The sequence below is a fragment of the Vicia villosa genome, linkage group LG6 (genome assembly GCF_029867415.1).
Source record: "Vicia villosa cultivar HV-30 ecotype Madison, WI linkage group LG6, Vvil1.0, whole genome shotgun sequence".
NCBI lineage: Eukaryota > Viridiplantae > Streptophyta > Magnoliopsida > Fabales > Fabaceae > Vicia > Vicia villosa.
In genome coordinates this window covers 126,181,587-126,205,678 of record NC_081185.1, presented here as the reverse complement: position 1 = coordinate 126,205,678, position 24,092 = coordinate 126,181,587, and the positions used below count along the sequence as shown (strand labels likewise).

General features: G+C 35.4%; 3 protein-coding genes across 11 annotated transcripts in view; 2 read left to right on the top strand and 1 right to left on the bottom strand.

Moving 5' to 3' along the window:
- Nucleotides 1-19,587, bottom strand: part of LOC131609905 (uncharacterized) — an 88,908-nt gene extending 69,321 nt beyond the window's left edge. The window contains exons 1-2 of one of the 2 annotated variants that reach the window (XM_058881729.1): nt 19,269-19,564; nt 18,567-19,189 (exon numbers count right to left, since the gene is read on the bottom strand). In XM_058881729.1, the coding sequence (XP_058737712.1) occupies nt 18,674-19,189; nt 19,269-19,397 (645 nt within the window). In that variant the 5' untranslated portion in view covers nt 19,398-19,564 and the 3' untranslated portion in view covers nt 18,567-18,673. Of the gene's footprint in view, nt 1-18,566; nt 19,190-19,268 lie in introns of those variants that run through there. The other variant, XM_058881730.1, reaches the window with a different exon arrangement.
- Nucleotides 1,765-5,723, top strand: LOC131609902 (uncharacterized). Of its 5 annotated transcripts, XM_058881721.1 has the most exons (6): nt 1,765-1,959; nt 2,436-2,507; nt 2,649-2,720; nt 3,237-3,290; nt 3,518-3,592; nt 4,652-5,722. In XM_058881721.1, exons 1-6 carry the CDS (start codon nt 1,954-1,956, stop codon nt 5,453-5,455), a joined length of 1,083 nt encoding a protein of 360 aa, XP_058737704.1. In that variant the 5' UTR covers nt 1,765-1,953; the 3' UTR covers nt 5,456-5,722. The 5 variants fall into 5 exon arrangements, with proteins under 5 accessions (XP_058737704.1, XP_058737703.1, XP_058737707.1 ...); XM_058881720.1 differs by lacking the exon at nt 1,765-1,959 and having other exon boundaries at nt 1,967-2,507; nt 4,652-5,723; XM_058881724.1 differs by lacking the exon at nt 1,765-1,959 and having other exon boundaries at nt 1,967-2,507; nt 2,597-2,720; nt 4,652-5,719.
- Nucleotides 8,578-11,523, top strand: LOC131609906 (U11/U12 small nuclear ribonucleoprotein 65 kDa protein-like). 4 transcript variants are annotated; one of them, XM_058881735.1, is made up of 6 exons: nt 8,578-8,831; nt 8,942-9,143; nt 9,296-9,343; nt 9,529-9,756; nt 10,240-10,321; nt 10,502-11,523. In XM_058881735.1, the coding sequence occupies exons 3-6, from the start codon at nt 9,333-9,335 to the stop codon at nt 10,535-10,537; spliced, it is 357 nt and encodes a 118-aa protein (XP_058737718.1). In that variant the 5' UTR covers nt 8,578-8,831; nt 8,942-9,143; nt 9,296-9,332; the 3' UTR covers nt 10,538-11,523. The 4 variants fall into 4 exon arrangements, with proteins under 4 accessions (XP_058737718.1, XP_058737719.1, XP_058737717.1 ...); XM_058881736.1 differs by having other exon boundaries at nt 10,446-11,523; XM_058881734.1 differs by having other exon boundaries at nt 8,984-9,143; nt 10,240-11,523.
- Nucleotides 19,588-24,092: the final 4,505 nt, after the last annotated feature.

Genomic DNA, 24,092 nt, shown 5'->3' with positions numbered 1-24,092 from the left:
TTCACAATAAAACCTAACTAACAACTAAATAAATCACAATAAATTTTTTTTAAAAAGTTACTAAAATACCTCTTCTTCAAATCTCCTTCAATCTTCTAGTACCAATATAATTTTCTTCACAATTCTTCAATCTACAATTCTTCAACAAAAAAACCCTAAATTAAATTCAGAAATTTAAAAATTCTTAAAATGCAAAATTATACAAATAAAATATAAATTTAGTTACCTGTTAGGAGAAATATTAGAGATTGATTGAATTAATTTGAGATTTGAGAGAGCACTTGGGAGAGCAACAATGGAAGAACCGGGGCTCTGCGAGGGAGAAGAGAGCAAGCAGAAGAGAAGAAAATGAATGTTCAATCTGAAACGTAAATGTTTTGGTTTTCTGAATTGATATATAAGGAAATCAGCGACGTGGTCTTCACGTCGCAACTTTGCCACGTGGGTTGCACGTCGCTACCCTCAAACGGTCATAATAATAATTACACACTCTGCCACATCTGTAAAAGTGGCAGAGTTATTTTCCCAGTAAAATATTGCGACGTGGGAGTAACGTCACAACTCAAATTCAAAAAATTTCAAAACTCCCTCCAACTACAACGTTAAAGTTTTTATTTTATTTTATTTTTTTATTTTTATGTAGCAACGTGACACCCACGTCGCAAATCTTTTTAAAAAAAAGAAACCTCTGACTTCTCTGATTATAACGTTGGATTGATTTTTTTAATATAAAAGTTTATTGTGACGTGGGAATCACGTCGCAACTACTCACGTGATTGCCACGTCGCTAATTTATGTCGCAGGAGACCACCTTTCTTGTAGTGTAACAGGCTTTCGGAAAAGTCAGATTCATGCCTAAAAATAAGCCTATGGTAGGCCACAAGCCAGACTTAAGCTTTATAATTTTTAGCAGGGCAGGTTCAGACTTGACAATGCCTAACTCGGCTCAGCCTATTCTCACCCTTACTCCAAATCCCCCAATTCGAAGAAACCCAAAAAAATGTGATTTAGAAGGATTTTGCTCCCCTCCTCTCCCCTCCTTTTTATCTCCTAAAATTTGAGTCAAACATATTTAATTAAAAATTCCCCCTCCCCTCTCATCCCCTTCTCTCCTCTCCATCTACCCCGAACCAAACACACCCTTAGTTAATTTTCACAAATATAAAAATTAGTTTAAAGTGTTCGATTTTTCCTAATTATTATGACATATTTATGAAAGAAAAAAAAGAGAAAAAATAATTTTGACATTTTATTTGTAGATAAAAATAATTCAAAGTCAATATGTCCCTACCTTAACTTTTTTTTTGTTTACTTAACTTTATGAAAGAACTCAATTATAAAATATATCAGTATAGTTATGGAAATATTCACAATTTTTAATACTTCAAATTTTTTAAAAAGTTGCAAAATAAATCCTTATTTTTATATTTAAAAAGTAAAAACGAAATGTATTTTTAGTTTTGGATATTTAAAAAATATACATGAACAAATCTTAAATATGTAGGAGTTATATTTTAAAATCACATCCCTTTCAAGTCTAATGATAGATTATCACATAACAACTATTAATATGAGAGAGAAAATAATAGATCCAATAGTTGATAATAGGGGCATGATAAAAACATGAGAGAGAAAAAGCATCAGAGGATCCAAATCCTCCAACTAATGCTTTAGAGAGTATTTAATTTGTTTTGTGCATATTTTATTCCCTTCCTTGTTGAAAGGTAAGACCGTAGGAGGAGAAAAATAAATATTTTAATATGGTGGTGGAGTGGATGGTGGAATAGAAGTTTACCGCGGGTCAAGGAAGCGCGTAAATTATACTATCTTTCAGAAATTTCTTCCTCCTCTTTTCATCTTTTTTGTATTCTTAATTACACACTACTCTTCTGAGAAAGCAAATCAGAGCACAGTGCAAAGCAAACTAAGAGGAGAAGACCAAATTCTTCTGTGATGCAGGTATCAATTGTTTTTCACCTATTCATTATATATCTTTCTCTCTTATGTATAGTTAACTAGAATAAAAGAACTGATTTTCATTGATGGATCAAAATCATTGTGTTTTACAATATGAGAGAGTTTTGTACATTTGAAATGAGAAGAGGAAATCATGCTTAAGAATTTCAACTCCATTGTCACTTCTTAAGCACTTCAATTTAGTTTCAAACTGCGTTTCAATAAAAGAAATAAAGTTGGTTAAATGTTTGCGAATTTCTGTTTTGGAGTTCATGAGAATTCACAAGGAATTTTGGTTTTATTGAATGAAATGAAAAGAAATTGAATGATTATACATTGATGTCTATTAAAAGAAATGTCTTATTTATCATCTTTGTTAGATGCAACTAAATTATAGGTGTTAAATAATTTGTCTTTCAACGTCTAGGACTATGCTACTAATTTATGGGTTTTAAATAATGTCTTTCAATGCGTCGCAGGCACCAATCTGGGGGGCAGATTTGGCTCCATGGCATGGTATAGAGCAGGAGGAATTTGATCTTGATGATTGGGTAAGCGATTAAAAATTTGTGACTTAATTGTGGTATTAGTTTTTAAGATCTTTGTTAGATGCAAATAATTTGTTTTTCGATGCGTCTAGGATTATGCAACTAATTTATGGGTTCTAAATAATATCTTTCGATGCGTCGCAGGCATCAGTCGGGGAGGCAGATTTGGCTCCACAGCATGAAATAGAGCAGGGGGAATTTGATCCTGTTGATTGGGTAAGTGATTAAAAATTTGTGCTTTTGTACCTATTCAATTCAAAAGAGCAACACAAGTTAAATTTCTTGGAAGATTTAGAGTAAAATCTTTTTGCCTAACATTTTCAATTTTGCAAAACAGTTTTGTGCATATATATCATTGCCCAAGTCTCTGTTCTTCTCACTTAGAATTTATAAAATCTAATTAGAATTCATTTGTAGTATGGGTGCTGTTATATATGTAGTTGTGGTGTCCTTTTTTTGTTTATGTAAGTTCTGGTGTAAGTTTTGTATCATTTTGTGAGTAGCCTTTTTAAGTATGGGTCTCGATAACTTCAAATAAAAAAAAAAACTATAAGAAGTTAATCATTTAAATTTCCGATTTTGATGATTTGAACTTTTTTGTTTCTTATAAAATGTACTGGCAGAACTGGAGCGGGAATACATCATAAAAAAAAAATCTATAAGAAGTTAATCATTTAAATTTCCGATTTTGATGATTTGAACTTTTTTGTTTCTTATAAAATGTACTGGCAGAACTGGAGCAGGAATACATCAAGTGAAAATGAGAGGCCCATGGGATTCGATCAGGTGCTTTATATGCTTTTGAATATTTTGTTGAGCTGGTTGGTTATTATATAATTGATGTTTGAAGGATATATAACTGCAATTGATGATTGTTTAAACTAATTTTTTATTTGAATTTTTTTTTTCAAAATTCTTTGTAAAAAAATTTAAACATTAATATGAAATAATATAAAAATCATTTTTTTAAAAATCTAAAACTAAAGTGCTTATTGTTGATATTTCGGGAGCAGTTTTATGATTGGTTGGACGGGCAGACACATAACCCGAATAGAATATCAGCTCAGATGCCCGCGAGATATGTTCAGGTCATATTTTTGGATATTTTGTTGAGCTGGTTGGTTATTATAAATTTATGTGCGAAGCATATATAGGTGTGTGCAATTGATATTTGAAGCATGTATGTCCATCTTGAAAAATGTTCGTGGACATTTTTTTTGCCACATGAACTGCAATTAGTTAATTGCATGTAAGAATGTGATAAATTTACTTAGTTAATTCAGTTCATATAAAAAAATATTAATTTAAATCATTGAATTAACTATAAATGAATTAATCATTTGTTACAGTATATTAATCACATTCTTATTTGTGATCAAATAGGTTGTTAGAATTAGTTGTTATATTTGTTATAAATAGTCATTAGTTAGTTAATTTTATTACAAGTTAATTAAGATAGATTTGTTCCTTGATCATAACTACGGTATAAAATAAAATGTATCATGTATTTATTATTTTATTATAATAATCATCTTATTGTTTAAAGGCTTAATTGCAATTTTGGTCCCTCTATTATACTTTTTTTGGATTTTGGTCCCCCTATTTTCAAATCTGGAATTTTAGTCCCTTTATTTTAATTTTTTGAGGATTTTGGTCCCCTTGCAAATTCGAAGGCAATCTTTAATGAAATATAACTCACATTGATGACATGTTCAACATGAATCTTGAATAAAATTAGTTTTTTTTTAACATTTCAATGCTGAACTGACACTAACACATCATTAATGTGAGTGTCATTTCATTTAAAATTGTCTTCGAATTTGTAGGGACCAAAATCTTCAAAAAAAAAAACTAATATATATAGGGACTAAAATTCCGGATTTTAAAATAGGGAGACCAAAACTAAAAAAAAAAAATAATAGGGGGACTAAAATTGCAATTATGCCTTGTTTAAATTAATACCATCCAATTTATTTATCTCTTAGTTAATTTCTCTCTTTCTTAACCTCAAGAATGCTTTTCAACATAGGTGTTGTTGAAATAAGCAAAAAAAGAGATGCACAACTATCATTTTGTTTAAATATACTGCCTTATTTGATGAATAAGTAAAATGCATTACATTTAAAAACAACATTGATCTTCTCCAGGAAAATGGAAGAAATAATGGACTCCAACAAAATGATTCTATCTGGTGGTCTTTTATTTCTTTTGCAGCTGGGAGTGTGCGAAATCTTTCTCCAACACAACATAGATTCTTACTAATGTTATTCGCAGGCACCCTAAGTGTCCTCACAAAAACCTGCACCACTCAATTTGAATCCTTTCAATTTGGAAAAACCACATACACCCCTGAGGAAGCATTTTATACATTCTTCCTGGAAGTAGCACATATCATCAGTTTCATAATATGCTGGATTATAACTTTTATCCTCATTTTGCCGCTACAACATGCACTCCAAATATTTTTTGGGCTACTTTGTTCAGCAATCATTTATTTTGTTCGGATGGAAGAAAAGACTTCGACTTCAGGGGTTCATGTGGCTTGGGGAGACTCACTTAAGGTGCCTCTGTTTTGGTTTGCATTTATACAGGCTGTTGGGTTTTCTCTTATTATTGGGTTAATGGTATTGCTAATTGTTTGTTTGAGTTGGGAGTTCATACATAAAGAAAACCCTAGAGCTGTGGAAGTTAGTTCACAAATATTGGTGGGGATGCTATTGTCCATTTATTTGGCCATGTGGATGTGGTGGCCAAATTATTCAGCTTCAGGGGTTTACGTGGCTTGCGGCGGCTTATTCAAGTCGCCTATGTTTTGGGTTGCAATTTTAGAAGTTGTTGGGATTTTTATTATTAGTGGGTTAGTGACGTTGCTAATTGCTTACCTGAGTTGGAAGTTCATATATAAAGGGAACCCAAGAGCTGTGGCAGTTAGTTTGATTTCCGATGAATGAGTCGAGTGTTTGGTGATTTGAACGTGATTAATTGCCATCATTATCATCATCATCATCTAAACACTCATGTACTATTGTTTTTTCTTTATATTTGGAATTTTGATTTGATACTAGCCCTATTTGTAGTTGATGACTTGTTATATTGTACTTCATACTTGTCCTATCATTTTTCAAAGTTATTCACTACTGATAATAAACACCTTATGTCATTTTTCCTATACCATTCACTCATAATAGCATGTACAAAACAAAAGCATGATAGGTTAGATTAATTATTTAATTAAATAATTATGAATTTGACATAATCATGCATTGTTAATAGATTAATATTAAATTATATCATGGCTATATTATTACAAATAATAATTTTACCTCTTTTTAAAAAACTTTAAATGCAGTTTTGACCTTCTAAATTTCTCAATTGTTTGATTTTGGTCCTTCAAGTTTTCTATGGCTTAATTTTGGCCCTCTAAATTTTAATTGTTTGATTTTGATTCCTCAAATTTGTCCCCTTTTGCATTTGATAGCAGGGCCGGCCCAACCTGTTTCGAGGCCTAAAACAAATTTTAAAGTGAGACCTTTAAAATGTATTTTAAAATATTAATTTAGAGGTTACTAAGAGTTGAACCAAAGACATAAAGAAAAAGAGACCTATATTTTACCAACTCTATTACAATATTATATGTAACTCAAGCGTCATTATATATTTTTATAACTAATTGAAAAAAAATTGAGGCCTTTTTTAGGCCTAAACTTTTGAGGCCTAAAGCCCTAGCTTTAGTAGCTTGGCCCTTGGGCCGGCCTTGTTTGATAGTCCCCTAATGACATATATACTAATTTTTTTGTTTTTTGTTTTTATAATTTTCTTCTTTACCATTCTATTTTCTTCTCTTTTTAATAGTTAAGCTTTGAATGTAATATTTTAAAAATCTTAAATATTTCATTCAACTTAAAATATATGGACAAACATGCAATATACCTTATAAAAAATGGAAATTTTATAAGGATAATATGATTGCTAGACTTTGAGACGTTATGTTTAACTATGAGGGAGTTCTTGGCCAAAGAATTTGTTATTTTAATTAAGTAGTAGTCTATTTTATTTTGTTAAAATAATTTGTAAAAAAAGAGAAATTTAGTCAACATGTTATTAGGGGACTATCAAATGCAAAAGAGGATAAATTTGAGGGGTCAAAATCAAACAATTGAAACTTGGGGGACAAAATCAAGCAATTATAAAACATGAGGACCAAAATCAAGCAATTGAAACTTGAGGGACCAAAATCAAACAATTGAGAAATTTTGAGGGTCAAAACTGCATTTAAGCCTTTTAAAAATGAATTTTACAGTTTGATGAAATGACTTTATTTATTTTAAACCAAATTAACAGAAAAAACTTCAAAAACTAACAACGAGAAATTTAGAAATTATTCCTTTATGATAAATATATTGTTTTAACAAATATTCAATCTATAATATTGAGTGTCATGACCACCAAAATTTAAAACTTAAATTTTTTTTAAATAGTCATTTAGATCTTACTCTTTTACTAACAATGCATATATATTTTAGATTTGTGTATAAGATTAATTATATGAAATGGAAAATAAACTTACATAATAATTTAAAAGTATATATATATATATATATATATATATATATATATATATATATTTATATATATATAAATTAAGGATATAACGATATTTTAGGCGGGGCGGAGACTCCACAGGGCGAGAGATATTTATGCCACCCCCGTCCCCGAAATCTTTCGGGGAGACTTTGTTCTCCTTCTCTGTCCTCGCAGAAGAAAATTCCTCGTCTCTAGATCTCCAAACGAAAAATTCCTACAGAGATTGCTAACGGAGACAGATTGATATCCCTATATGTATAACCTATATACACTATACACGTGTGTAAAAGAATATTCTATATATATATATATATATATATATATATATATATATATATATATATATATATATATATATATATATATATATCAAAATACATTATTTACAACGATATAATGGCTTTTTTTTACAACAAAAAAAAAACAAAGGATTAACCTGAACGGATTTAAACGGTGTTTGATCGTTAACCACCTATAATTTAAAAGAAATTTAAATTAAAATAACACAATACCAACAACATTACTCCCTCCGTCTCATATTAAGTGTCTCATTTGTACTTTTTCTATGTCTCAAAATAAATGTCTCTTTAGAATACCAATGCAACATTTATTATTTTTTTCCACTACTATACCCATATATATTAACTTTCACGTTTTTCAACTATTCCACTACCTATAATAAATAAGGGTACTTTAGTAAATGATACTAATTTTTTCATTAAAATCAACACATCCAATATTTTTTTAAGAACCGCTAGGGGTAGGAATAGGCTGGGCCGAGCTAGGCTTTGCCAAGCCTGAGCCTGGCCTGCTATAATATTCAAAGCCTAAGCCTGGCCTGTAGCCTATCATAGGCTTATTTTTTTGGCCTGGGCCTGGCCTTTTTGAAGGCCTGATTGGCCTATTAGCCTACTTAAAAGCCTATTTCATTTGAACATTTGTAAATAAGTCATTCAACTCGTCTTTATATAGACTAACAAATTAAAAGATCAATGAGATTAAATGTTTGTTTGCATTAGTTTATTTGAGTTTACCTAGTAGCATAAATTTTGTGATATTATTTGTTTGAGAGAACTTATCGAAACAACTTATGACGTTGTTCATAAGATTCTTTTCATCTAATTTTCATAATTTCTTCAAGATAACTAAAATTTATTTTTATATTTTTAATTCAAAGTAAAAAATATAATATAATAATAATAAAATTATTCATATGTATTTAAATAGGCTGGCCTCTTAGGCTTAAAAGGCTTTTTATGTGGCCTGTGGCCTAGCCTTTTTAGCTAAATAGGCTTATAAAAAAGCCTAGGCCTTTTCTATTTATCTAAAAGGCCTGGCCTGACCTAGGCCTATGTAGGCTGGGCCGTAGGCCCCTGTTAGTCGGCCTGGCCTATTCCCACCCCTAAGAACCGCGCAAAGCTCAAAATTTGACACTTATTATGAGAAGGAGGTTGTAAAAATTCATCAACAACATAAACCTAATCTCCGATTCTCACACTTTCATTAACTCATACCAAAATTAGCTACCTTTAATTCTGTATACCTTTGATACCTTTTCTCGCTATCTGTATCTTAACCATGATTCTCTCTTCCATATATCTTCAAAATGCACTAAAATACCAAAGTCACAAAACACCAAATTTAAGGAGTCCTTTCCCCATTAATTCACCATTTGCTTTTCACTCCAATAGCAACGTATTTATTATCTACGGATTTGACTACACCTTCTCCGTCACAGCCTCGGTAACTTTACCTTTTCTTCACATTGAATCGAATACATGAAATTTTAATTTGTTTATTTCAATTTCGAAAGCTTAACATTTTCTTCAACCACATGTTTTGTTTAATTTCAGATCATACGATCCTTATTTTGTTATGTTTTCCCATGACTCAAGAAAAATCAAAGTGGCTGCCAACCCTTGGCTTCAACTTAGATTTCAAGGAACCATAGAGCCAATCACTTGCGCTTTGGAGTCACCGGCTACGCTTTTAATCAAACACCTTCCAGACGCTATTCCTCGTGACACCCTTTCTCGACTCTTGTTCTGGTGGAAGGTATCATTAACCAATTCATATTGTTTTTTTTTTCAATTCATTTATGTTCATGATCTATTCCTCAATGAAACACTGACACTTGCTAATAACCTATATGAGAATGGAAGTGATAGTCTGAAGTGTATAGTTCATAATTGCTTGATCTAATGCAGGTTGAGACATTATGCTTTTGTGGATTTCAAAAATGATATGCTGGCATCGTAAGCACAGCGCGAACTAAATGGGCATTCAATTTTAATAATCCAATAGATGCAATTGGTTTACAGAAATATATTTCGATATCCTTTTTAGTTATTAACTGATTTTACAACATTATAATTATAAGCAAAATACGTATAATTCCCTTCTTTTGATGAGTTATCTTTGTTTACTTGGGGTTAATCAGGTTGAAATTTCTTGGTAAAGTCTTGTCAGCCGAGAAAGCTAGTAAGCCAATTGCAAATGAGGAAAAAAGCAGCGCAGCTCAGCTGGGAAAAGACTCTATAACACCAGTGGTGAAGAATGAAAATGTAACCAAACCTATTGACGGAGACACAAAATCAGGAGGCCTTCCTATTCCTGAGCCAATTGCCCATAAACTTGGTGTTGATTATCCATTTCCTCCTCATATTGAGTATGCTTCTAATTATCACTTTTCAGTTTTTTGTATTTGTTGCATTTTCGCATTATATCAGTGTATATCATATACTGCATGTAATTGAGGCTTGACTTGAGTCACCCTTCTTAACTTAGTTGTTAAGCTTTTAGTTTAACTGTCAGATACAACTCAGGTTCTGTCGTCACATGTCAAGCCTTCTTAGTTTTGAGTGTTGAGTATTCTTACTAGAATTATTTTAGCAACACACTTTTTCAACACTTTCTTTGATTCGGTGAATTTCACGAGAGTCCCCCAAAAACCTGTGCTCACCTCTCTTTCTGGTGTGATTCTCATAAAATTGTGAAAGTATTGGAAGTATTTATCATGTTTACTAATACTACCATGTATCCAGTTATCAATCAGGGAAACTATTACATATGATTAGTTTTAGAAAATGGTTTTTAAGTCTAGAATCATTTTGTTCGATTTTCCATAGGCCTAATAATGATTGTTTTTCAGGTATGCTTATCCTCCACCAGATGGAAATATACAGACCAGCATCGTGAATGCTCTAATTGCTGTTCCCCGCTTTTACACTCAGGTTGGTCTAGTATCAAATGAAGCTTCAAGGATTTATTGGTTTCCTTTTACCAGCTCATGTATCATTTTCTGTGTGCTCATTTTATACTTAATCTGTCGTATTGACTGTACCTCTTTAATATAAGTTATACACTTGATGAACAAAATGAACATTCCTTACACACGCCACCATTTCCTCCAGGGGTGCCAGCCCCACCTGAGCCGACTCATTCTTTAACTGCAAAGCTGCAGTCTGCAGATATGTCAGCCTAATCTTCAGAAGAGGTAACATCTCCACTGCTTGTTAGGAATCAAACTTAGGGTGTGTTTGGATTGGTGGTGAACAGAATTGATTCTAGCATAATTGAGTCTGGTAGAATTGATTTTAACAGAATTGAGTTTAGCAGAATTGATTTATGTTTGGATACATTTATGTAAAAGTGAGTTGAACAATAAATTTTAGTGTAAAAATTACCCATAATCAATTATGGAGATAGAAGCTACAAATTCTAGCTTCAAGTAGAATCAATTCTGTAGGCAGAATAAATTCTACTTTTGATAAAACAAACACCTTAAAATCACCCAGAATCAATTCTACACTTCTAGAATTGATTCTGGGTCTTCCAAAAGCCAATCCAAACATGCTATTAGCCTATTTATTTTATGGATCTTTTGCATGACAGGCTAATCTTTCTGAAATGGTATGCGACATTATGTTTTATTTTTCATTCAGCAATATATTTAATGACATTTTTTATAGTCTATTGTTTCATGGAAAATAGTACCTTTTTATCAGTACACACTATGCTTTGGCCGCATCTTCCTGTTGTCGTTCTGTATGAACAAAATTCCATTGAAACAAAATTATTTTGCCAATGAATATCAAACTATAACTATATGGTGCCAATAGGAGAATATATTTTACTGCTTTTAGTGAAATTTGATTGTCAATGGAAAGTAATAAAAGCTTTTTAGGAGGATGGAGCAAGAACAGAAAATTCTGGACGAAAACGTGCCAGGTGTGGGGCCATTGTTGGCCCTGCTATCGATGAAGATGTGGCTCATGAGTCCATTGGAGTACTTTGATCCTGAAAGAAATCCCAATGATAAAAAAGAAATCCCAAAACCCTCTCCACCTAAATCTCTCTATTCTTTTCACTCAATCATTTCCTTTATTCAAAGCTCTCCCCTCACCTCCAAACTCCCAAAGCATAAATGTATTTTCTTTTCTTGAGATTGGTAGCAGCCTAGCAGGAGCATATTAACATTGTTTTAGCTATCAATAGTTTTGTTTTTCCTTATACTTTTGCATATCAAAATTGCTCCCAAAGCAACCTTGAATGAACATAAGGATAATGACAACACCAGAGTTACAAGAGCCAGAAAAGAGACTTTAGATACCAACAAGTTTTTGACACCTGATGACTTTGAGAGAGGACAGTTGCCTCCTGAGGAAATATTATACCTTCAAATGTTTAAGGTACGGATCTTATCTCAGTCCAATAGAAAACAAAAGTTGGTAAAATAGAAGCTGGAAGGTTATGGTTGAGTCTCAACTCAAATTTTATTGGAAACCCCAAAATTACCCTTAAAACGTTGTAACTTTAAGGGGTAATCAGTTTTTTAGAGGGGGGGGGGGGGGAGGATAGCTGGCCAGAAACTGCTCCAGACCGGGAACCTCTCTGCTCCGCTATCCCGCTATTTACCCTATAGCGACCGCTAAGGCTCTTCTCTTCCCATAGATGTCGGCCTCTGCTCCACTATAGTGGGATAGCACCTCTATTGGCCGCCATTGACTACTCTTTCATTACTGGAACTCTTGCTGCTGACAATTTAGTCTTCTTTCACTGCACCAGCTGGCCACGCTTAATGTTTTTCATCAGGGTTTTGACCACTGAGTTCTTGATGAAAATATGATTAATCTAATGCATCTTTGTGACTACAAATATTTAAATGCATCTGATGCATTGCACGTTCCTGATAAGGACTAATACACTGGAATTGTGCATGGTATAATAATTGTCAAAATATTGAATTTGTGATAGCTTCCATGGTGTACAAATTACAATTGTATGTTTATGAGACTTACACTTTTGAACTGATGGGTTATGCAGAACTATACAGCAGGAAATCCTGCTTCTGTGTTGTTTATTAAGAATTTGGCAAAAGACGTGACTGCTGACAATTTCTATTTTTTATTTGGTATGTTTTCAAGACTTTCATATTTTGGTTTTGTTTAATACTTTTTTCTCATGCAATTCAAATGCTTGACCATCCAAAAGAAATATAACTCAGTAACCTAATGAAAATATAGATGCTTTGGGATTTTCTTTTTGTTGAAATATAGTTATTGTCTGGGTGTTAATTCCACAGCTTGTCTGATATTTCCTTTGTTTCTTCAGGGTCCTTCTTTGAAAGTACCGAAGCTGCTGAGTCTGGTCTTCAAGTCAAACTGATGCAGGTAAAAACTTGATTGTTCACTGGTAAATTGTTGCTCTTTTTATTTTATGCAGAAATAAGTAATACCTGTGAATAGGAATTAGTTTAAATGTAATTATTTAGTGTAATTACCGATATAGCCCTGTAACCTTTATATATACGAGAAATAATAATGAGAAAAGTATCAAGCCAAGAATTATTGACATGGTATCAGTAGGTTTTCGATCAAACCTGTGAGTTTTAGGTTAATCTTGGCTTTATTCAGCGACACCCCACTGGGTCGCTCTTGAAATCGTCTCGGTAGATCTCGTTTCTCGGTAATTGAAATCATCTCGGTTCTCGGTAATCTCTTCCAAGATTGCGATTCTAATCTCGTGTTATCGTATCGGTGTCAGCAAATATTCTGATTTAGGGTTTTGACTCTGTGTCGGCAATTATTCTGAATTAGGGTTTTGACTCTGTGTCGGCAATTATTCTGAATTAGAGTTTTGACTCTGTGTCGGCAATTATTCTGAATTAGGGTTTTGACTTGGTGTCGGCGAGTATCCTGAATTGGGGTGTTGATTTGGTGTCGGCAAGTATTTTCTTCAGTGTTCCGTTGGTGTTTCTTGTTTCACGTTAACAAAATTGTTACGTTAACAAAATTGTTACGTTAACAAAATTGTTCTTAAGTCATCTCTGATATTATGGCTTCCGAAGAAGAGATAGATCATATTTGTGTTCGTTTTACCGGAAAGAATTATCTTGTTTGGGAATTTCAGTTTCGGATGTATGTCAAAGGGAAAGGATTATGGAGTCACTTGGACGATGTCTCTTTGGCACCGTTAGAGACAACTGACTTAGATGCATGGGAAATAGAAGATGCTCAGATTATCACTTGGATTCTCGGTACTATTGATCCTCACATGATTAATAATTTGCGATCTTTTTCCACTGCCCAAGAAATGTGGAACTACTTGAAGCGTATCTATAACCTAGACAATGCGGCCAAACGTTTTCAGTTGGAGCTAGACATTGCCAATTACAAACAAGGCAATCTGTCTGTTCAAGAATATTATTCTGGTTTTTTGAATTTGTGGACAGAACACTCTGCAATTATACATGTTGATGTTCCCAAAAGTTCTCTCGCGGATGTCCAAGAGGTCTACAATACTAGTAGGCGAGATCAATTTCTCATGAAGCTTCGTGCAGAATTTGAGGTTGTCAGAGGTGCTTTGCTGAATAGGAATCCCGTTCCCTCTTTAGATACATGTGTTGGTGAACTTCTCAGAGAGGAACAACGTCTTGCTACTCAAGGATTCATGTCTCACGATGTTGTCATTTCTGAGTCTGCTATGTTTGCATATGCTCCTCAGAGTAGAGGTAAAGGTCGTGATATTCGACATGTCCAATGTTTCTCTTGCAAACAATTTGGACATTTTGCTCAGAGTTGTAGTAAGAAGTTTTGTAATTATTGCAAGAAGCGGGGCCATATTATCTCTGATTGTCCCACCCGTCCTCCACGATCAGCACAACGTTCGGTGCAAGCATTTCCTGCTAGTACAAGCTCTGCAGTTGGTCCTTCCATCACCAATCCATCTAATGGTGGTGCTCTCCAACCTGAAATAATCCAACAGATGGTACTTTCCGCTCTATCAACCTTGGGAATTCAGGGTAAGTCTTCGAATGTTTCCTGCCCGTGGTTTCTTGATTCTGGTGCATCCAATCACATGACCGCCTCTTCTGAATACTTGCACAATTTACATTCTTACCATGGTAATCAGAAAATTCAAATTGCGGATGGTAATGCTCTCTCTATCACGAATGTTGGTGACCTCAACTCTGATTTTCGGGATGTGTTTGTAGCACCTGGCCTTGCTTCCAATTTATTATCTGTTGGTCAATTGGTTGATAATAATTGTAATGTAAATTTTTCTCGTGATGGTTGCCTTGTGCAGGAACAGGTGTCGGGGAAGGTGGTTGCGAAGGGGCCTAAAGTGGGAAGACTGTTTCCACTTCAGTTTATTTCTAGTCATTTATCTCTTGTTTGTAAAAATGTCTTGAATTCTTATGAGGATTGGCATAGAAAATTGGGTCATCCTAACTCTGCTGTTTTATCTCATTTATTTAAAAATGGTTTATTGGGAAATAAAAGTGTTGTTTCTAATGCCTCTCTTTCATGTTCTGTTTGCAAATTAGCTAAAAGTAAAACACTTCCTTTTCCGTCTGGTGCTTATCGGGCTTCCTCTTGTTTTGAACTGATTCATAGTGATGTATGGGGTATGTCTCCTGTAGTTTCTCATGCTCGCTATAAATATTTTGTCACATTTATTGATGATTATAGTCGTTTTACTTGGATATATTTTCTTCGGTCTAAATCTGAAGTGTTTTCTATGTTTAAGAAATTTCTGACATATGTTGAAACTCAATTTCATGAAAATGTTAAAATTTTTCGCTCTGATTCTGGTGGTGAGTACATGTCTCGTGAGTTTCAAGAATTTCTTCAACAAAAAGGCATTTTGTCTCAACAATCTTGTCCCAATACCCCCCAACAAAATGGGATGGCAGAACGCAAGAATCGTCATTTGCTTGATGTGACCCGCACTTTACTTCTTCAAGCTTTTGTACCACCCAGATTTTGGGTGGAGGCTCTTTCCACGGCTGTCTTTTTGATCAATCGTCTTCCTTCTACGGTTATTGATCTCGATTCTCCTTTTTTTCGTCTTTTTAAAATTCAGCCTAATTATAATGATTTACATACTTTTGGATGTGTTTGTTTTGTTCACTTACCTCCATTTGAAAGGCATAAGCTTGGAGCGCAATCTGTTCAATGTGCGTTTATGGGGTATAGTCACTCTCATAAGGGATTTGTGTGTTATGATGTCACTAACCATCGTTTTCGCATTTCTAGGAATGTGACATTTTTTGATAATCAGTTTATGTTTCCATGTGTTTCTGCTGTCATGAATGATATTGTTACTCTTCCTAAGTTTTCTATTATGCCTCAATCTATAGAACGCTATAAACCAGGTCATGTATATGTCAGAAAACACAAACAGCAGGTTCCCACACCCCTTCCCGACGCTGAACCGCCACCTGATCCAGTAACGGTTGAACCACGACGTTCTGGTCGAATATCTCGAGCACCAGATAGATATTCACCAGACAGGTATGATTCCTCACATACTTCTCTGACTGCCACACTCTCTAGCATATCTATTCCTACTTGCTATTCACAGGCTGTTAAAGATGTACGTTGGATAAAAGCAATGAATGAGGAACTTCAAGCTCTTCAAGAGAATTTCACATGGGATATTGTCTCTTGTCCTCCTGATGTTAAACCCATTGGCTGCAAATGGGTGTATTCTGTGAAATTGAATTCTGATGGGTCCCTCAACCGTTTCAAGGCTCGCTTGGTTGCCTTTGGAAACAAACAGGAATATGGAATTGATTATGATGAGACATTTGCACCGGTTGCCAAAATGACATCTGTTCGTACGGTACTCTCTATAGCTGCTTCTAATGGGTGGGCTCTTCATCAATTAGATGTGAAAAATGCTTTTCTTCATGGTGACCTGGCGGAAGATATTTATATGACTCCTCCTCAAGGTTTATTTCCGTCATCTAAGGGTGTGTGCAAGCTCAAACGCTCCTTATACGGTTTGAAACAAGCGCCTAGAGCATGGTATGAAAAATTTCGCTCCACTCTACTTGGGTTTTCCTTTACTCAGAGTCAGTACGATTCTTCTCTATTTATTCATAGAACATCTACTGGAATTGTCCTACTTCTTCTGTATGTTGATGATATGATTATTACTGGTTCTGATCATGCTTCCATTCAAAGCCTTAAACAGCAGCTACAAGCAGCGTTTCATATGAAAGATCTTGGTAATTTGCATTATTTTCTTGGTCTTGAGGTTCATTCTACACCCAAGGGCATATTCCTCCATCAACACAAGTATGCCACAGATTTAATTTCTATGGCCGGTCTGCAATCGGCTAATCCAGTGGATACTCCTCTTGAGGTTAATGTTAAATATCATCGTGATGATGGTGATCTGTTGCATGATCCCTTATTGTATCGTCAACTCGTGGGTAGCCTTAATTACTTGACTATTACTCGCCCTGACATATCATTTGCTGTTCAACAAGTCAGTCAATTCATGCACTCTCCTCGCCACCTTCACTTGGCAGCAGTTCGTCGTATAATTCGTTACTTGAAGGGAAGCTCTCATCGTGGTTTATTCTTTCCTACTGGAGTTCCTCCTAAATTGAGTGCTTATAGTGATGCTGATTGGGCAGGGTGCCCTGATACTCGACGATCTGTCACTGGTTGGTGCATGTTTCTTGGCTCTTCATTGATCTCATGGAAAAGTAAGAAACAAGCGAGAGTCTCTAAATCTTCTACTGAATCTGAGTATCGTGCCATGTCTGCTGCTTGTTCTGAAATAATTTGGCTTCGTGGTCTTTTGGCTGAACTTGGATTTCCTCAAATAGAGCCAACTTCACTTTATGCTGACAATACCAGTGCCATCCAAATTGTTGCGAATCCTGTTTTTCATGAACGCACCAAACATATTGAAGTTGATTGTCACTCAATCCGTGACGCTTATGATGACAGAATAATATCACTTCCTCATGTCAGTACTCAGTTGCAGATTGCAGATATTCTTACCAAGGCTGTTCCGCGTCCACGTCATCAGTTTCTTGTTAGCAAATTGATGCTTATTGACAAGCAGCATCAATTTGAGGGGGGATGTGAATAGGAATTAGTTTAAATGTAATTATTTAGTGTAATTACCGATATAGCCCTGTAACCTTTATATATACGAGAAATAATAATGAGAAAAGTATCAAGCCAAGAATTATTGACAATACCTAAATTTTAGCCGCGTGCTAGAAAATGATCCATTTAAATAACAACTGGTGCAACTTGATTCAGAGTACTTATTCAGCATATGTGTGAGCCCAGAATTAGTAGCTAGTTTTGAATTTCAAGAAGGAAGGATGAGGGGTCAAGCTTTTTTAATATTCCCTTCCACAAAACTGGCTCATCGAGCTCTCGTATGTTTCTCACAAGTTATTGTTTCTTGCCTTAGTATTATAACACACTATTTTTCTGTTAGTATAATTTTTTTTTTGTGCAAAGTTTGCCAAATAAGAAATCAATATTGGTACTAGCTTTCATGCGAGATCATAACAACAGCATATGCAATTTGAAGTGCTAATAATTTAATTATTCATCTTAATTTTCATGAGCTCTACTAAAAAGAGTCAACTCATCCATTTTTTTCTGTTTTATTAATGTTATTTTTATTGCATATGAACATTGGTTGCAGAATCTAGTGAATGGACATGTATTTGAAATCCTGCTGCTGCCAAGTGAACTTAAATCTATGAACATAGAAAGGATGTTTCCATATGGTGTTTTAAGAACAACGTGATTCTTTGCGGCTCGTGGTTTGATTACGTGATAGCTGGTTTGATTACGTGACAGCACACCGATAGACCTAGACCATCAGCGCATCAACATTTGCAGTAGTCACGTGCATTCTATTCTCCTTGGGTGTATAGTGAGGTGTTCAGATGAAAAAATAAAACTAGTTTGCTTAGGAATCTAGAATTCAGAATCAGATTGTTTGTAAGAGGGGTTGAATATGCAGACCAAGCTTACTTATTACAATGGAAGTATGTTTCTTTCATATTTATTTATTATTAGCAAGGAATTATGCAGACAAATTGTAATATATAGTAGGATGAAAATGCCAACATATGATATTGATTAGAAAATTTTAAATTTCAGAATATAAACTCAGGTAGCCAATACAAGTATTAAATGGCAAGTAAAATCCAACAAAAACATTACACAGCTGATTTTATCATATGTTTGAGCTGCAAATTACAAACACAAAGTCTTCGGATGAAACACAACACTGATATTAAAAAAACCCCACATTCATATTGTTGTTTGAGCTGACAGCTTATTAGCATCTGTATTCGTATCACTTTCATTAGTTGGGGATTCCTTTTTCCAAAAAGCATACCACGCCATGAAAACTCCGCCGAGTAATATTACGCAAACTTCGAGGATTGAGTTAGCAGATTGAATATGCATCCAAAGAAGCAAAATGATAAGCATAGCTTTCTGTGTAGAAGAGAATACTCCACCCACGAGAATCATTACAGCCACAGCTGAAACAAACACAATAAAACCCAACAACCCTAGAAAGGACATCCATGTAGAAAGTCGGTGAATATGTTGTTTTTGATGTGGTAATAAACTACTCCATATATTGTAGAAAAGACCAATAGAAACAACAGTTGAGACTAAAAAAGAAGAACAGCGTCGTAGAATTTCCTTGCGTAAGTCTTGTTCTGAAATGAATTTGTGCAAGCGAGGAGCAATATATGATTCATTATTATTCGGCTGGGAGGATAATTTCTTCGAATCACTTGAGAAATCAAAATCAAACTGCATGCAAAAAACATATAAACAATATAAATCTGAAATCAGTCTCAGAATGGAACAAAACAAATACAAGATAAATTACCTTACGGTTATCAGGAATCACTAAAAGCACATCATGTGGATCTGTTTTGTGATGAGATAAATCGACGTTCCTACAGATCGGTTGGTCATCATCTCCAAGCTTGTTGACATGTGGAATCTGAAGATCCATTTTGAGCGTCAAAGATGAGATTGTTTTAATTTCCACACCAAAAGAGACCAAGAAAGAGACTTGTTAATGGAATTAAAGTAAAAGCGCGTTACAGAGCGCGTACTTATTTTATTTGGACTGAGTGGTACTTTTAGGAACTTGTGCTAATTAATTTTCCTTTTTACCCCGTGATTTCCGCAAATCTCTTCACTCGGACGATTCACTCGGACGATTCCCATTTAAGTCTTACTCTTTGGTATAATAAAATAAAATAAAAAATCAAATCTATTTTGTATTAATATCGTAACCTTGTGATTACGGTGATGATGTGACTGCTTGAAGTTCTCCTTTAGACATTTCTTTTGAAAATTTCTCACCCCACCCCATTGTATTTAGGCGCACCATCGAATTTACAAATTTGTCATCGTGTTTTCGTAGATGGATTTTCGGAAGTACTCTTTTTTTCTTTATGTTTACTTTGTTCCGTAGATGCACATACGGAAGTATTTCGTGATCCATCCACAGAAGCAGACAAGAACAGAAGCATTTTGAACCATAAAAAACTTATGCATTGATTCATTGATTAATCGATATTACAAAAGAATTTCAAATAGAAAATTAAGAAAGCTAATAAATCTAAGAAATTACAACGATTAAAACAATGTCATCTAATCCATGCATCATTTGAATGCAATTCATGTCACATTTCACTTCAAACCACCAACGTTCCATTTTTTCGGTCGCAAACGAGGTACTTGTTCTAAGCCTCTGGATCCTTTTGATTTCTTCTCCGGGTCCGTACTCCCCCTCTAAAAAAGACATGATAGTCCTCTTGAGTTGGTCGAAGGAATGGATATTCCAACACTTCACCGGCACGGGGGGTTTGATGGGAGAGAAAATGACATGTCCATCCCTTATGCGGTATTCTGATTCAGGATTAGGACGCTTCATTGATGTTCGGTGACATCCATCCGGCCTAATGCGAGACATTTTTGTGTTTGTGTTTCTGTGTAATGCAAACCTAAAAACCCCAAATTTATAGAAGCCTTTGATTTGTTGCACCAAAAAGTTTGAGTCTTGGAGTGATATAAGGTATTGATGAAGTAGGGTTTTTAGCGTGTGGAGTATGTGGTGGTTGGAGAAATGAAACAATGGAAGGAGTGATCATGCTGGTTCAAACTATATCAGACACTTCCGTAGATGCATCTGCGGAAGAATGTGCCGCTAAGAGCATTCCGTAGATGCATCTACGAAATAATCCCTGAACTGATTTTATGTGTATTTTCTCCCAATATATACTAGTATATTACAATTCCGTAGATGCATCTAGGGAAGAAATCAAAATTTTTCAAAATATGTGGTGCTTCTGGAGATCCATCTATAGAAGTTGGGGGCAAAAATGAAAATTCATGTGGTGTGTAAGAGATCCATGGGGTTGGTTAAAAAATTTTCTTTCTTTTAATTGTTTCCTCCTTTTTTTTAAGCATGAAAAAAAAAACTAAATTGGTCCCTCACACCGAATTTAATTAACAAAACTAAATTAGTTTTTTTTTTAAAAATAAACCAAAAGAGAACATTAAGAAAACAAAACCAAGATACGGAAAAAAAAAGGAGGGTTTAGGCATGTCCCTAAAGCTAGCTATGTTTGGATACGTAAAAAAAAATAACGGAACGAGATGGAATGGAACAAAGCGGAATGAAATAAAGATGACATTCCATTGTTTAGATACGTCATGATGAAATAGAATAATTTTGTTATTCCGTCAAAATTGGAAGGATATAAAAAATGATGGAAAGTGATGGAATGAGATGTATGCATTTCATCTGATACCGCTCAATTCCATTCTTTTTAAATCAATCCAAATGATGGAACATAACTTTATTTCATTTCATTCCGCTCAATTTTATATTTTTCCATCAATTCAAACATACGCTAAAAGTACATACAATACAACTTTTTCCTAGTTCTGCTAGGGTTTGGTCATACTTCTCCCACTGAGAAGCTTGTTTTTCTGGATCACTCCTTTCTTTTTCTTTTCCTGGTTTTTGGTCCGATCTTTCGAGTTATCTTACAGAATGGCAGATCTGAATGTCAATGTCAATGAGTTATCGCTAGAAGGGGACGAGGAGGAAGGAGGGTTTTGTTTTGATGTGGATGAAGATGGTGAAGAAGTCGGAGATCTAAGATTGTGTCTCGTAGGAAGATTTTTGTGTGATAAACTGATCCATGTTATGTCTATGAAGAAGAGAGTGGCGGATATGTGGAGACCGGTCAAGGGGGTTATTATCAAGCAGGCGGTGGAGGGTTTGTTCTTATTTCAATTTTCCCATAAGTTAGATATGGAGGCTGCGTTGAGAGAAGGGCCGTGGACTTTTGGGAGCCATTTGTTGATCATCGAGAAGGTACAAATCGGAGTTCAGATTGAAAGTATCCCTCTGTTCCATGTCGAGTTTTTGGTACAGGTTCATAATATTCCCGCAGGACTAATGCTGGAGAAAGTGGGCAAAACAATTGCTAATTTTATAGGTACTTTTGTGGAGTACGATAAGCATAATAATTCTAGTTTCTGGAGGCAGTATATGTGGTTGAGGGTGAAGGTAGATATCCGTAATCCTTTGAAGAAAAATACCAGAGTAAAAAATAGAGGTGGAGAATGGTGCACAGTTACTTTTAAGTATGAAAACCTTGGCCTATTCTGTTTTGTATGTGGAATTTTGGGTCATTCGGATCAAAGGTGCGAAGTCCGATTTGCGATGGAGGAAGATAATGGAGTTAGGGAATGGTCTAATGATATTAGGGTGGAGAATAGGAGATACAATAATGCTTCTAGTTCAAAGTGGTTGAAGGAGGAAGGAGCTGGTAGTGAGAAGAATGGGTCAACGAGTAGTAGTGGTACACAGCATGCCGCGCGTGAGAATCACCACCATGATGAAGCGTGTGATTCACAAATCCAACAAGAAGGGGCCCCACAAAATGTGAGTATTTCTGATGAAACAGCTGGTGGATCCCGTGAAAAGTCAATAGCATTAATGAGCCATCAAGTCAGGCCATCATTGGCCATTATACGCGGCCAGGTCCCACCCCAACAAAATCATCACGTAATGATTGCTGATGGAATCAAAGGAAACAATCAGACAAGGCAATCATTTGCATTAAATGGCATTGTTCCCCCTCCAACAAAACCGTGTAGTGAAGCACCTGTATGGATGATGGACCCCACCACTTTCCAGCGACAGCATGTTACCGACCCACTAACCCCGATTCCACCAATCCAAAGCCCACACTTGTCTATCATGCAAAATAATGAATCAACAAAAAATGCCCAGATTGTGTTTTCTCAGCCCAATCGTATTTCCAGTCCAAATACAACCAATACCACCAATATTTTCCAGACTCAAAAAACCAATAACTTACACCCCAAACCCCATAAATTCAAACCTAAAAATTCTATCAGTACTAAGCATGCTAGCAACAACTTTGCAAACCAGTATATCCCTCATCCTGTTAACCATAATGCTGTCCCTGCGAATCTTCCCAGTTATTCTGAAGGTGCTGACAGTGAAAATATTCAAGGTCAGTTGGAACGAAAGCGGCGTCGGCAACAGGTCTCTAGCAGTAGTGGAGAGAGTGTCGAAGATGTCCAATCTTTTTTATCGGCAGTTCCTGGCAGCCAGGACTGCCGGGACAAATGAAGATTCTAAGTTGGAATTGCCGGGGCTTGAGCAACCCGCGTGCAATTCCGAATCTACGTCAGCTCACTCAGAAGCATCATCCTGATGTTTTGTTTCTCTCTGAAACGTTGGCGAAAAAATAGAAGTTGGAGAGTGTCCGTGTCACCTTAAAATTTGATTCTTGCTTAACCGTTGACGTCGTCGGAAGAAGCGGAGGATTGGCGGTAATGTGGAAAGATACTGTTACGTGCAATGTTGTGAACTATTCTAGAAATTTTGTCAACTTAGTTGTGCAAGATGAAGTGAAGGAGGATTGGCGCCTTACTTGTTATTATGGCTTTCCGGAGAGACATCGACGGAGTGATGCATGGAATATGTTGCGAGAGTTGCGTGATTTGTCTAATGCCCCTTGGTGTGTTATCGGTGACTTTAATGATCTTCTTTCACAACAAGATAAGAGGGGCCTTCATCCTCACCCGAATTGGCTGTGTAGTGGTTTTCGTGAAGCGGTTACCGATTGCAATCTTTTGGACCTTCCGTTAGAAGGCCATCAGTTTACTTGGAGCAAGAGTCGAGGCTCTGAACATGCTATTGAGGAACGCTTGGACCGGGGTCTTGTCACTCAAGAATGGATGGATATTTTCCCAGAGGCTAAATTGTTTAACTTGCTAGCTTCACATTCAGACCATTCTCCCTTTCTGCTGCAATGTGAACCACCCCCACCGTCTCGCCGCAAGAACTATTCTTTCAGATTCGAAAACGCATGGCTGAAGGAAGATGAGCTAAATGATATTGTCAGTAAAGGGTGGAAACTTGATGAACAAGGTGGAGTTCTAAAGAGTCTTAGTAATTGTGCGGCGGAACTCTCGAAGTGGAATAAGCTAAAGTTTTCTCAGCAGTATAAAGATCTTAACCTCCATATGGCAGCCATGGAAGCCGCACGGCTTTCTCATGATGAAGATGCGGCAAGGAGGTTCTTTGATGCGCAGAAGGAATATAATAAAATTCTGATCCGCGAGGAGATGTTCTGGAAACAGCGGGCTA